General features: G+C 41.7%; 1 protein-coding gene across 9 annotated transcripts in view; it reads right to left on the reverse strand.

The window, feature by feature from the left end:
• Positions 1 to 13,772, reverse strand: part of LIMCH1 (LIM and calponin homology domains 1) — a 344,058-nt gene that overhangs the window by 55,214 nt on the left and 275,072 nt on the right. For all 9 annotated transcript variants that reach the window (XM_082653750.1, XM_082653745.1, XM_082653743.1 and 6 more), the window contains 5 exons: positions 11,101 to 11,136; positions 6,167 to 6,293; positions 4,543 to 4,700; positions 3,940 to 4,348; positions 645 to 863 (listed from right to left, as the gene is read on the reverse strand). In XM_082653750.1, the coding sequence (XP_082509876.1) occupies positions 645 to 863; positions 3,940 to 4,348; positions 4,543 to 4,700; positions 6,167 to 6,293; positions 11,101 to 11,136 (949 nt within the window). The remainder of the gene's footprint in view (positions 1 to 644; positions 864 to 3,939; positions 4,349 to 4,542; positions 4,701 to 6,166; positions 6,294 to 11,100; positions 11,137 to 13,772) is intronic.

Raw genomic sequence — 13,772 nt, forward strand, 5'->3', positions numbered from 1 at the left:
AAAACACTAGACACCAATCGCAGGGGGACAAGAAAAAGGTTTTTACTCGTAACACATGACACCTTCTGTTATATTCCTCTGTTAGGGCTGAACTGTGTCCTCCCCCCCTATTTATATGTGGAAGTCCTAAACTCAATTACCTCAGAATGCGACCTTATTTGGAAACAGGATTTTTGCAGATGTAATTAAATTAAGACGAGGTCATACTGGAGTGGAGTAGGTCCCTAATCCAGTATGACTTGTGTGCTTATAAAAAGGGGAGATTTGGACACAGACAACACACAGGGAGAGTGTCATGTGAACATCAAGGCAGAGATCAGGGTGGTGCATCTATAAGGCAGAGAATTCCAAAGACTGCCAGCAAACCACCAGAAGCCAGGACCAGATTCTCCCTCATAGACATCAGAAGGAACCAACCCTGCCAACACCTTGACTTTGGACTTCCAGCCAGCAGGACCATGAGACAATTAATATCTGTTGTGTAAGCCACTCAGTTCGTGTCACTTCGTTATGGCAGCCCTAGCAAACCAATACACCTTCCTAGAAAGAAATGATCGTTATCAAGACCTACTTATTTTTTTTTAAATAGATTATTTCACATTGAAATTATCCCGAAGAGGAAAAAAAAAAAGTTTGCTTCTTACTGTCAGCTCTTGGGGAAGAGAACTTGGCTTCTTTATGTTGATCTCAATGCTACTGTTGTCTTGTTTCAGCTCCATGGGGGACCCATGCACTCTGGCCACACCTTCAAACATCTGGGATTTGGTCAACGAGGGGGCAAGTGCCACGGGGGGACACTCTCTTTCCTTCTCCTCCTCGTCAACGTGAACCGTCTCTCCATTCATGGTGACTTTCCCATCTACCTGTAAAAACCGAAATGAACAAGAACATGCTATTCCCCAGCAAAAGATTATGACAAAATAACACGTTCAGAAGCACCTTAAATCATTAGCATTTAATAATCACGGTCTAACAAAGAATAAGGTCCTTTATATGCTTCGGTCAGTTCTAGAAACTAGGGCTCCTCTAAATGCCATCTTTGAAGGCTTCTTTAAAAGGTGGTCTGCCTTCTCAGGCTGCTTCACGTTAGAATACATTTCATGTTCACCTTACTGTGGGTCTGCTTTTATTTTGCAGTATAGAAAATCAAGGGCATATTTGGGTTCCAGTAATTTTTCATTTACTTTCTGACTGCTAATCCACAACTTTGAGATTTTTTTTTTTCTGATTAGCATATTAAATTAGGCGGAGCTCATCTTAGATCAGGAATATGTCACAGGTTATCCTGTCATGGTCAGGAGCAATGGGTACTTTTTGGAAGCTATCATGGAGGGCAGGGAACCTGGTGCTATGCTATGTGACAGTAAATCCCTATTTCTAGTTAACCGGACCATCCCAGTTTCTTCAAGAAAAAGAGGACATGCGTATTAAGATATTTTTGTTTTGCACCCATGTCTAGGGAGGGTGGTGGGAGCAAGAAAGAAGGAGTGACAGTGGTTAGCCTGGCTTATTAAAAGGCATCTAGAATTCTCTGCCTTAAGGTCTGACAGTATGTAGCGTGGTCCTGAAAAGAAGCTCTGCAGTGAGACGGCCTCAGAGTGAGTCCTGGCTCTATTGCTTAACAGCCATGTAATCTTCAACCTCGGTTTCCTCACCTTTATGATAACAGTATTCCTTAATGATGCTGTTACGGTGATTTTACGGATTAATATATGCACAGGATTTAGAACAGTATCTGACACATTGTAAGTATGTACATATTAGCTATTGTTCTTAGTAAACCTTCTAAAATCTTTTAAAAGGACTAACAGAAGGGCAGATGCTAGTTATAGTTTATTTACCCTAAGTCAGTGGCTTGTATATCTATTGTCTGTGATCCATGAAGTTGAAATCACAACTGAACGCACACACGTAAAGATAACTGAAACGAAGTTTTGCAAAATAATATTTACCTTTTTTTATGTGTGATGCACTAGGCTGTTTTTTAAACATTGTATTCTATTCTACCTCCCTTTTTTTTTAAAAAAAGAATGCTGATTCCAAACCACTAAATTGATGTCATAACCTAGCAACAGGTGGCAACTCTCAGTTTGAAAACACTGCCTTAAACCTTTTACTTGCTCTTCCTTTACTCTTAAATCTACTGTACTAAGAAACTGAGCCTGTATTCCCTGTCTCCTGTGCCCACCTCCTCCCCACAAGAAAACACACACACACGCACACGCACACGCACACACACACACCCCTTAGCTTCAGTTCTGGCATTATCTGGCAACAACTGTCCCATTTACATACTACAATACAAGTGGGTCCACCCACTCAATGGTGGGGCTGTGAACAGGGTTGACAGCCATCAAGACCTATGATGAGTTGAGGGCTCATTGGTGAGCTGCAGCTCTGAAAGGATCTCTATCCAGTTCCTCAATCCACCTCTCCTGAGGCCTCCACACTGTCTTGCCACAATGGCAAGGGACTGGGTTTTCTCAGGGCCAAAGTCTTGCCATGAAGTCATCTATCCTAATTCTTCTGTTGAAATGATCACACTGTGCTGCTTATATTAAGGATAGGAAGTGGACATCTGGATTAATTGATCAGCTGCCTTGGATACCCACTTAAATAAATGTATTCCCTATCCCTGTGCTGGGCCACCTCAACATCAAACCTTCCTTCATGAAATCGCAGACAGTGCCTCACCATGGGCCCTAGGTGAAGGACAGCTGCTGAGGTACTTAGGTGGCCTGCCGAGCACATATGATCATGTGTATATCTGTGTGTGCACGAGTCTGCATGATGAGTAGCTCATCTTCTCAGGAAAAACTTAGTGTGTTTATTCAATAAACAGTTGCTGAGTGCCTAGGCACCTATGCCAGGCACTCAGGATGAAGCTATGAACAACAAGGACACAGTCCCTGCCCTTCGAGGGATAAACATCTCAATTCAACCCAGATGAGACAGCCAGGACATTTTTCTTTTGTTTCATGAAAGCCTAAGGCACAGATTTTGAAGATACATTCAGAGTTATCTAAGCAAAAGTCAGAAAGTGTGGTTTGGTTCCCTCTGAAATTCAATAGGAAGATACATGGCATCCCACTGCTCAATTAGTTTAGTTTAGCAAACTTTCTTTACAGTCACATGTCCGTGTCTGCTACTGATGAATTCCACCTGTCTTCTATTATGAACCCATGTGGTGTGCAGGGACAATCAGAACTGATTTTTCTTTATAGTCAACATAGCTTGAGACAAAGGATGAGCACTTCCTCCTGATATGAGGGAAAATACTTGAATTTGAGGAAGAAAAAAGACGTTTGACTGTCTTCGATTCTTTGGTTCTGGTACATCATTTTACACATTCATTGGCAACCCCTCCATCCCCCAAAACAACATACTTTATTCCCACTTAAAAAATTTAAAAAATCTGTCTCATCTGAGAACCAAGTACATCCCATGTATTCCTTGCATTCTTATTTTTTTGTATTGTAGCATCTTTTTAGATATGATGGTAGTTTCTTCCTAAAAGAGAGGTAGCTGTATATACTTCTATTTAAGCCAAAGGCAACCAAACTTTCGTTCTGAGGAATTTGCAATACCTCCAGATAGCTGGAGATACCTAGGGTGCTGCTAAATTAGGGTTTGTTATGACTACTATAGAGAGACCATGCCATCATATCCAACTATGAAACAGACATTGCTCATGGAGATGACTCAACCACCGATCTCACGGAAGCCCATCAGTATTAAAAACAGGAATTGAGGGGAATCATCTATCCCTTAACTATTTGCAAACCAAATCTCAGAGACACATAAACTTCACAATCATACATGTTAACACCTTTTGCTTTTGTTTGATAAAAACAATTGCATCTTCTTGAGGCAAGATGCTTCCTTCCAGTGATTACCTAGGGTTCAGTTTTGGTTCTACCCTTAAGGAACTCATCCTACCTTGAAGGTCTTCAGGACCTCTTGAGAGTTTTTGGGCTGGGAGTAAGGCTTGGGTGTCAGCATAGGCACTGCTTTGGGAGTGACAGTTTTGCTTGGAGACCCACTGCCTGCTGACATGCTGGCATCCAGTACACTGGTACGAGCGATGGTGGTTTCCACCGTGGCAGTGAATTTGGGTGGAGACAGTGACTGTTGCCGCAGGTATTTCATGGGGTTGGGGTCATTCAGGAAGGAGGATAAGTTTGGCTCTGTTGAATGGCTTCTTTCCAGAATTTTTGGCATCTCCAAGCGTTCAAGGACAGCTTCGCTGATGGTGAACCTCTCGATGTACTGTTGGAGGATCCTTTCCGCCTCCTCCTGGGACCGTGCATTCTTGTATGCCTCATGCAACTCCCTCTCTCTCCGCTCCCTAAAGGATGGGCATGGGAGGGGAAGCAAGAACAAAGGCAACAGTCACAGGAATTGCAAAGCAGACCTTGGTAGAGCTGAAGGAAAGTATAATATTGGTGTCAGAGCCGTGGTGATAACCAACGATTTTTAGGAAAAGCACATCTAGATAATACTGTACATTCAACAACGAGAACAACCACAGAAAGAACCCACTTTTCCTGGACAATTTCCCTGTAGGTTTTGATGCTTTTCCTTCGTTCACTCGTCCCATCCTCTCCAGCCAGTAACTTCTCCATTTTTTTCCTTTCTTCCTCTTTCTTGATTAAGTCCTGAGAAGCACTTCTTCTACGGCTCTTCCAACGAGCCAGGTCCTGCAGGGGTGGGGGGAGGGAGATAGAACATTTTTCTTCAGGCTTGCACATAATTCCATTTCTACTCTTCAGGGTTGAGTAAGCCCTGACTATCGGCCAGGCTAAGACATTCCTGTACATCCAATGTAAGTCTGGTTGGAACAGGACTACCTCGAAGGCAGGAGCCCTTCAGAAATATCTACATTATCCATAGCAGGGCGGCGCATTTACTTAAACACCGTAATGTAAAATTTGTGATCAAATTCCACGTCAGTTGCCAAATTTTAAAGTATTGCCTCAGAGGGTATTGTAAGAAACTTCATTTCTTGCTATTTACAACCTCTGCATTGTGAATGGACTCGCTGACAACAGAATGGTAGGAATTAACCACAGACCTACAATTCCCTCAGGGAAGGAAGAAAAGACAGAAAAAAAAATTGGCTTTGGGGTCTTACAAAACCAACAATTCTGTACGTATTAAGTCATCTGATCCTTTCAAGAACCTCACCACAAATCCTATGGGCAGTTAGAGCATAATGTTGAGGACTTAGGATTCTGGAGTCGGACGGGTGGGAGTGCGGCTGTGAGAAACAATCCTAGCTCTATCTCTTCCACGCTTTGGAATCTCAGGCACGTTCCTTAGCCTCTCTGCACCTCAGTTTCCTCATCTCTAAAATAGAAATGATAATAATACCTACGCTTACAAGCCTGTGGTGAGGGTTAAATGGGGTGGTGCACATAAGGTGCACAGACATTAATTATTACCACATTTAATCAACTTTAGAAAAGTTAACTTTTTTGACTAAAGGTAGAGGCAAATCTGCAGTAGCCACCTCAGAGGGCTCTGTGAGGATGAAGTAATCCACTCTTCCTCCTCTCATCCCTATCTTTAGGCTTCTCCCCTGCCCTGGCTCTTTGCTCTTAGCACACAGATGATCCCAAGGCCCCCGTCAGGCCCTGGAGCCTTCCTTACTGGTTACAATCCTGGCTCTCTAGCTCACTAGCTGTGTGACTTTGGACAAGTTACTTAGCTGTTCTGGGACTCATCTGTAGAACTGAGGACCATCATAGTTGCTAGCTCATTGAATTATTGAGAGGATTAGAGAATGATGACATGCAAGGTACTTAGAATAGTACCTGTTACTGGTACGCTCTCGATGTTGGCAGTTATCATTGTCATCATCATTATTATCATCGATTCCAAATATATAGTCTCAAAAGACAGTCCCTCTTCAGTTCTGCATCCCGTGCCAGTTGCCTCCCTTCTGCTCCCCTCTTTTTTGTGGCCAAACTTCAGCAAGGGTACTTTCCCTAATGCCCACATGGACTGTGTCACCGTTTGAAGCCCTCTAGGGGCGCCCTTCCTCTGCATGGCTTTCCAGCCCGAGTCTGATTTTCCAGCCCCGCTTGATTTTCTGCTCCAAAGGGCCTCTAGCCCAGCGGGCAGAGCAGCCTCCCCGCTGCCCACGGCCCTGCACGGCACTCACATCTTGCCATTTGTCATCCTCTTCCCGCAGCTGGTTGTTTATCAGCTGCAGCTGCTCCTGGCGGGCCCTGCTGTGCGGCTGCACCTTGGCCTCCTCCTCACACCGCATGTCGAACATACTCGTGCTCCTGCGTGTGGAGAGAGCAGACGACGGTGGACAGGGATCAGTGCTCCGCAAGTCTCCGCGCATTTGCAACGTCCCGCCGCGGCGGGGCGCTCTCGCGTTTGGAAAAACTGCCCCCTTCCCTCCGCAGCTTAAGGCAGCAGCGTGATTTGCAGTCTGTTCATCCCTCGGCCTGCAGCAGCGGGCATGCTAGCAGCCTCACCTTTTCTCCTTTTGCGGCAAAAAGCAAAAATGTGACCATCTTTGTCTTCAGTGATGGCAGAATCAGGCCAATCTAATTTTATATGTAGGGGTCAATGTATGTTTAAAGTAAAGGGCTAGAGAAAGGTATTTGAAGCTCTGGGCTCGTCTCACTTGTATTAGAAAGTAAAATGAAGAGAGTTAAAATGTATAACTTGGGGAGAATTTATAGCGAGGGAGAGTGGTGTCCCCTGAAGTGAAACTTAATTGCAGTAAATGCTTCTTTGTGTAAAGAGCTGGCTTAAATGCTTTCTCCGTTAACTGAGGCAATCTCTCCATTTTCAAAAAGAAAAAAACTATATCATACAGCTTCAAGTCTAAGGCACCACCTTTTCCTGTTGTATTTTCTGAATTTTGGTTGCATCCAACAGCTATGTATTAATGAAATATACGTTTGATGTGGTTTATTTCTATGTCCTGTAAAACTGTCTGTAAATTGATAGTGCGTTGATGGCATCTTGGAATCAAGAAAATATTTTATGGTAAGATTAAAGGATAAAATATATAAATCAGTATATACTTTGTATCCTAAAATTCTCACCATGATTTCACTTTATTTTTGTCAGGATACCTCTGAATCTACTCTTTTAAAAGCAAAAGCATTGGGAAAGCAATTTTTAAAAACCTTTAGGCTGTTCATATAATTGATATATTCTATAGGAGCTTATTAAATGTTGGGCAAGACCATAGGGCCTTTTCTGCGATGCTTATGTAGACCTTTGCTACAACGAAAGCTGAAGCAGCAAGATGAAAATAGAAATAAAAACCAAAGCAAAATCTTCCCGTTTTTTTCTCTCAAAGAAATGACTAGCTCTGGGAACCAAATGGGTTATAGAACACTCAAATCGAGTGGAGGGCTGTTTAAGAACAGAAGACCGATAGTCCATTTTTGAAGCCAGCTTAACACAAAGAAAAAGAAAAGCCATGCATTGAGACGCCAACTAGTTCCAGACATCATCAGTGATGTCCAAAACAGTCATGCCCATGGCCAGACAATGCACAGTAGCAGCATCACCGGATGCTAGTGGGTTCCTTAGCAGGCAGCTCTCTGGAAGGAGAAGATGACCCCAAAGCAATGGCCGCCCACGTTCATTTCGGTCCACCCAAATGAACTTGCATGGACGTGTGGGTGCCTCTCCCCTCTCTCTGGATGCCGCACAATTTGAGTCTGACCTAAGAGAGCTAACACTGAAGACTACACTTGTAATCTGCTTTCCCCAAGAGTATTCTAATAATCTGCGCCAAGGGACGTTCTTTGATCTGAGGCTTCTGTTTGCATGGACATGACACACCACGTGAGGAGCTGTCCACAGACTCAGGGGACAGTGTTGATTGTGGCAGCTGTACCTTCCTGAAAGGTAAACTGGAGCCCTCAAAAGAGAGGAGGGGCTGCGATTTTTCACCTAGCTTATGCTGTTTATTAATGTGGTTTAAGGAAGATTTAGGAACTTGCAGAGTTAGGTAGAAAAGTCTAACCCATGGTTTTGAAACTTCATGGATCAAAATTCCCTTCAACAAGCTTTCCAGAAAGGGACCAAAACTCATCCCATTCTTCCTTTCAGAGTTTAAAAAAGGCTTACCTTGAAATATGTCTGATTCAGTCAGTTCATCTTTTAAGGCAATTTACAGGCTTTGTGAAGGTCTTAGAAGATATAAACTCCTCTGAGCCGGGACTCTCTTATAATCTACTAAATAGTTGGCAGATTGTGGGAGAGGAAGGAGGTCCCTTCCTTCAGCTTTGCCATCTATAATTTTAAAGGCCAGAATTTTGGTTTAGGCCACAGTGGGTGGCCATAGAGCAAGGACTTCTTTTGGGACCCCAGGAAGAAAATGGCAGCTTCCTCCAGGATTTGAGAATTGTTTATCTCACTCGACCGGCATGGAGAGGATGGGAGCAAGGCCTTCAGAACTGCCTTCTTCTGTCCCGGGTTCCTATCTCTGCTCCCACCATGAAGTTTTAACTACCTCAGCCCGAATGTGGCCAAAAGCTTGTTAGTGAAATAAAAAGAGAAACACTTGCCTGCCTTCTCACATACCAGGAAGTACTATTTTTTTCCTAGAGTTTTTTTTTTTTTTTTTTAAAGAAACACCAGCCAACTGGCCCAAAAAAGAAATAATAAAACTATGAGCGATATCTTTATACCATTTCAAAAAAAAACGAACTAAGCAAGCTCAGAACTGATAATAGTAGACAGAAAATGAGCTGAGTCACCATTCAGAAAATGTTCCCTAATTCAGAGGTTGGACTCAGCCTCCAAAATGAAGAAGTACCTGTCTAGGGATGGGGTGGGGGACCCTGCAGAAGCCTAGGTTCCAGAATGTTAAATGGACTTGCACCAAGGCTATACTTCTCAGCACAACAGGCCGTGCCCTTGGGCTGCAGGGCCCAGGAGCCTCTCTCGGTGACAGGTTGGCATTTCTGAGGGCCAGGATTAAATTACCTCAAGGGGAGCCTGGAAACTGTTTCTGGCCCAAGTCTAAGGTAAGGGAATTAAGAACAAAATGGCCTTTGGCTCTCACAGTGTCCAGCCTCCTCGGAGGGGACCGCTGGGAGAGGAGGCATGTGGAAGTAAAGGGCAAGAAGGTGAAACTAAATCCAGGGAGCCATTCGTGGCTTGCCAGGAGGTGGAAATTTCTGTTTGCCTGTGTGGTAGGTCTGCCCCTGACCTGCATTTTCCTTAAAGAGCACATCTTTTTTTGATTGGGTTGCATTTTAAGAATGTGTCAATTACGAACAAATAGAGTCTGTGCCAATAGTTGTCCTTAAAGATTTTGAAAAAGGGAGATAGTGGGGGAATGAACAAAACATATTATGAATTTCTGTTTAAAAAAAAACAAAACCCTGACATAAACTTTTCTTTTTGTTCCCCACATGGTTTCATATAAATTATGTCTACTCCAAGAAAGAAATGCAGCCCTTTGGATGTTCCTCGATAAGACTTTTGGAAAAGAAGCTCTGTATACTCACCCTGGCCCATAAGGCTGCTGTTTTGGTAAATTTAGAGGAGTCCCCACTCCCACCCATTTAAATCATTTAAAAAAATGATTTTTTTTAAAAAAAAATCATTAACTTCTCCTGAGGGTGAGGTTTCATATTCAGGTACAGGTAAAATTCAAAAGCTGTTTAACGTAGCTTCTTTTCTTTCAGTTTTTAGGGTTTTTTAGAGATCTGTATTAGGCAAATTGCACAGCAGCTTTGCAATGATGAAGAGTAAATCCATTCTATCAAAATGTTTTTGCTAACCAAATCCAAGAAGTGTTTTGCCTATCAATCTTATATAACCCTCTTTTCAGTGAATGTTAAATACTGCCACTGTAGATTTTAAAAGCAACAACCAGGGCTCAATTTTATAGACTACTTAGCTTCATGCAGTCAGTCAAGCTCCGGCTGAATTTGGTTTTGAGACATGAATGTTCCATGTGTCAGGCCACAGAGCAATTGTGCATCACACATCGGAAACCGATACCCTTGGCACACGAGTCAGACTGCTTCGAGCTATAAGTACAGACTAAGCTGACCTCTTGAACACAAACATGGAAAAAGCACAATTCAAAAACAGTCAATTGTGGCCTGATCTCGTTGTCATTGGTGGAAATGATATTTGTCTGTTCTACACTGTTATTTAGATTCCTCACTCGGTGACTTGAAACTATGGATCAGGCCAGGAAGAAAGGCAGCAGAGGGAATACTAGGGTCCACTCTTATGATGGCCCAGATTCCCACTAGGCCACAAGATCCCTCTCCCGGAGGGCAGACATCAGGCTTAGTGGGCCGCTATTGTTGGAATGAGATAGTAATCATGTTTCTTAAACCTGAGCATTCTGCAAAGAAAACTTCTGCCTTGGATATCAGTTTCAGAATGCTCTGTCTATGAGAAATCCATTTTTGAAATGGAGTTAATGTGGTCACAAACGGGAGAGAGTGGATTCTTTTCAAATTTGGATGTTAGGCCGGGGATGGGAAATGCATCTCTGAGAGGTGAGGAAACCAAGGAGAGGCAGCCCAAGTCATGTTGTACATTTTGACCCCCGACTATGCCACGGAACTTGAACGAAATCCCAACGTTTTGGTCTCAAGCAGCCCACAGTTTATATTATTCCAACCTGAGAGGAACTTGGGCTTCTGAATCTATCATTCGTGGCTTAGGATTTACTTTCTTAGCTTAAAAAAAATGTAGCTATGAGAATGACCACTTCATGGCTAAGCCTTTACATATCAAGAATTCAATGCAAAGCACAGAAAAGCCTTTTAACAATTCCGTGGTTCAGAAGGGGTTCCAACGTCCGAACACTAACAAGAACAACTTGCACATGCTCTGTCTATAAAAAGTAAACTTTTAAGCAGCAGCTGCGTATTAGGATCATGCTTCAGTGGCTTTTTCATTCATCTCTCCTGCACAGAACGTATGTTCTGCATTCCAACTTCAAGTGCTTCTCTGAGGCTGCAGAGAAGAGTCAGTTAGCTCTTCAATCCACTGTTATATTAATTGCATTTCAATTAGTGGTGAGTACTGGAAGCATGCAGTTTAGGCTAGTAATTAATGTATTCCTACAAATACAAGACAACTTACTCTGCGTCATCAGACACAGGAGTTCTCGGTCCGTATCTATAAGACCAAATACAAAATTAGAGGATTGGTAAGACGAAGGTTAATGCTGTAACCACGCTGGAAATAAAAACTACAAGTGAAATGTATGTGTGCCAAACCTTTTTTGCTGATCCTACTGGAAGAGAAGGGTCATTAGACAATTAGTAATATTCATTAACTGCTGAAAATGAAAGCAAAGTCTTGACATTTCTGAAGAATGCAAAATGTGTAGTAAAACCCAGAGGAGAAATGAAAAAAATCCCCATGCTACCCACAAAGAAAGAATCTGTTCAATATAAACACAAGAAGGCTTAGGTGCAACCCACAATGTTTAGAGAAGGCGCTTAGAAAAACCCAAACATGTATTAAGATGGTTCACAAACAGCTGAACTGTTCTTTGCCTTTCTGTGCAGAGTAATGGGCTGTAATGGACACCCAGCATAGAAGCACACACTTACTGACCCTTTCCCTGATGTGTTAATGCACTTGCACAAATTACATCAAAGAGTGTTTCTGCAGTTTTCTGAAAGCAAACCAGAACTCCAACCAGAACCCCAATCAGTGCCTTCCGCATGCATCTGACAAAAACCACAATTCCTAGAAAACTGGCAGCTTTAATCAAAACCAGACGTGGACGATACTCCACAACTTAAAAAATAATGACTTTTTTTAAAACAATCTTTTATATTCTTCTGATTATTTAGATCTACAAAGTTGTACCTTCTTCGATATAGGCATTTTAAGTTTTAATGTGCCTGATAAAACAAAGATAAAGGTCAAATTAGAAAATAAAAACTAGAACATTATGAGGGCCTATTTTAAGCACATTTAAAAAAAGCAGCTCCCACAAATGACTCTTTCAGCAAAGGAGAATATTAAGAGAAGGTTCTTACCTATGCCCTGAAAGGCTGTTCATTCATGCATTCTGATGGCGGACAAAGAATTTTTTGAGTAAAGAAAAAATGTCCTGCTTTCAGTCCAATAAATTAAATGTGCGGGTTTTCAGCAAAAATTACCTGATCCTGTGTCCAGTTTATAACAATTTATAGGGAAAAGAGTAATTTCTAAAGATCTCTTCCAATGATCTTAGAGAAAACACTCCAAAGCACATGGGTGGACACACACATACACCCTTCTCTCTGATACCTTCGTCATTCTACAACAGTCTGATTCATTAATAATTATTTTCATGCACAGCGAAGGCAACGACACTAGTTAAAAACCCAAAGTTTCTGTTGGAATGGCCAAAATCAAGAAGAGGAAAGTGTTTGTGAATGTCTCTCTTCCAGAAGTAAGACCCATTTTCTGTTTCTCTGGGGAGTAGTTTCAGAAGATGCTAAAGGTTAAATTAATACCCTCAATTTTCCAAAACCATCACTGCATGGAGGCAGATGGATTCCTTCACAGCAAGAAAGAGTGCATAATCAGTGTTAATTCTACCCAGAATTAACAGTGTTAATTCTGAAGCCCCGGTAAAATGTTTCCCAGTTAATTAACAGGCCTACTAGAATAGACATTCAAATATAGCGTTTTCTAAATTATCTACGGAAACGAGGAGAGAAGTTATTCTTAATGGATGGCTCATCTAGGAATGATCAATGAACAGCTGGTATGTATTTCTGGGTCTATTGGAATATTTTAATTCATGTTTTACTGAAGTAAGATATACATATAGAAAGTGCACAGACCATACACACACACCCTGATGAATTTTCACAAACCACAGATTAGTGCTGAGTTTTGTGCTATATAAATGGACTTATACAGCATGGACTCTTCTGAGTTTGGCTTCCTTACATATTTCCTTTATGAGGTTCAGCTATGTTGTTGCACGCAGGATATATTTAAATTTAAATCGCTTCTACACAAAACACTTAACAGCATTTCGTGGACAGCTCTGCCAACAAATATAGATGAACACTGCAACATAAGCTTCATGATGGTAGGGATTTTTCTTTTGGGGTTCTCTGAACAGTGACCAGACTAGGCCCTCAATAAGTACGTATTGGATGCTCTGGAAATTGAAAAGAATAGTGCAGTCTCTGAAGATGACCTTCATTTATCTGTTTACTACATACATATGGGTTTAAGAAATTTCCCCTCAGACTAATTTATTAGCTTTAAGAGGGCACAAATTTCATCAGAATTGCCTTTGCTGTTAGGGAGAAGATAATTAGAGTCTGGGCTTCAAATGATTTTCCCAGTTGTCCTATGGAAAATAGAAAAGTAAAGATGAGTTTAAAAAATCACTAACAAAGAGATTTTAAAAAAAAAAAAATGCAAAGTAGGTCAGTCCACAGACTATCAAGTACAAAATTGGCCAGACAAATTACAGTTGGTATAAGCATCTTACAAAAAAAAAAAAGCAATTAATAAAGTTTAATTGTGATGGTGGCGGTATTTAGAAAGACAAAAAGAATACTCTATTCCCCTATTGATTGTGTTTATGTAACTTTCAGCACTAATAAAGTACTTCAGGGTCAATGATTAGCAATACTGTGAACTAGAATAAGCTTCATTTGAAGTGAGAGGGAAAAATGGATTTACTGCTCATTTAAGGTTATCCCCCAGCACCCAGCACAGCGTTTTACACATAGTAATTACTCAGTAAATACTTGTTAAAAGGGAACATGAATTCCCAAGGTGTGTGCTTT

This window comes from Grampus griseus (assembly GCF_964374135.1).
Source record: "Grampus griseus genome assembly, chromosome: 4".
In the NCBI taxonomy this organism is placed as follows: domain Eukaryota; kingdom Metazoa; phylum Chordata; class Mammalia; order Artiodactyla; family Delphinidae; genus Grampus; species Grampus griseus.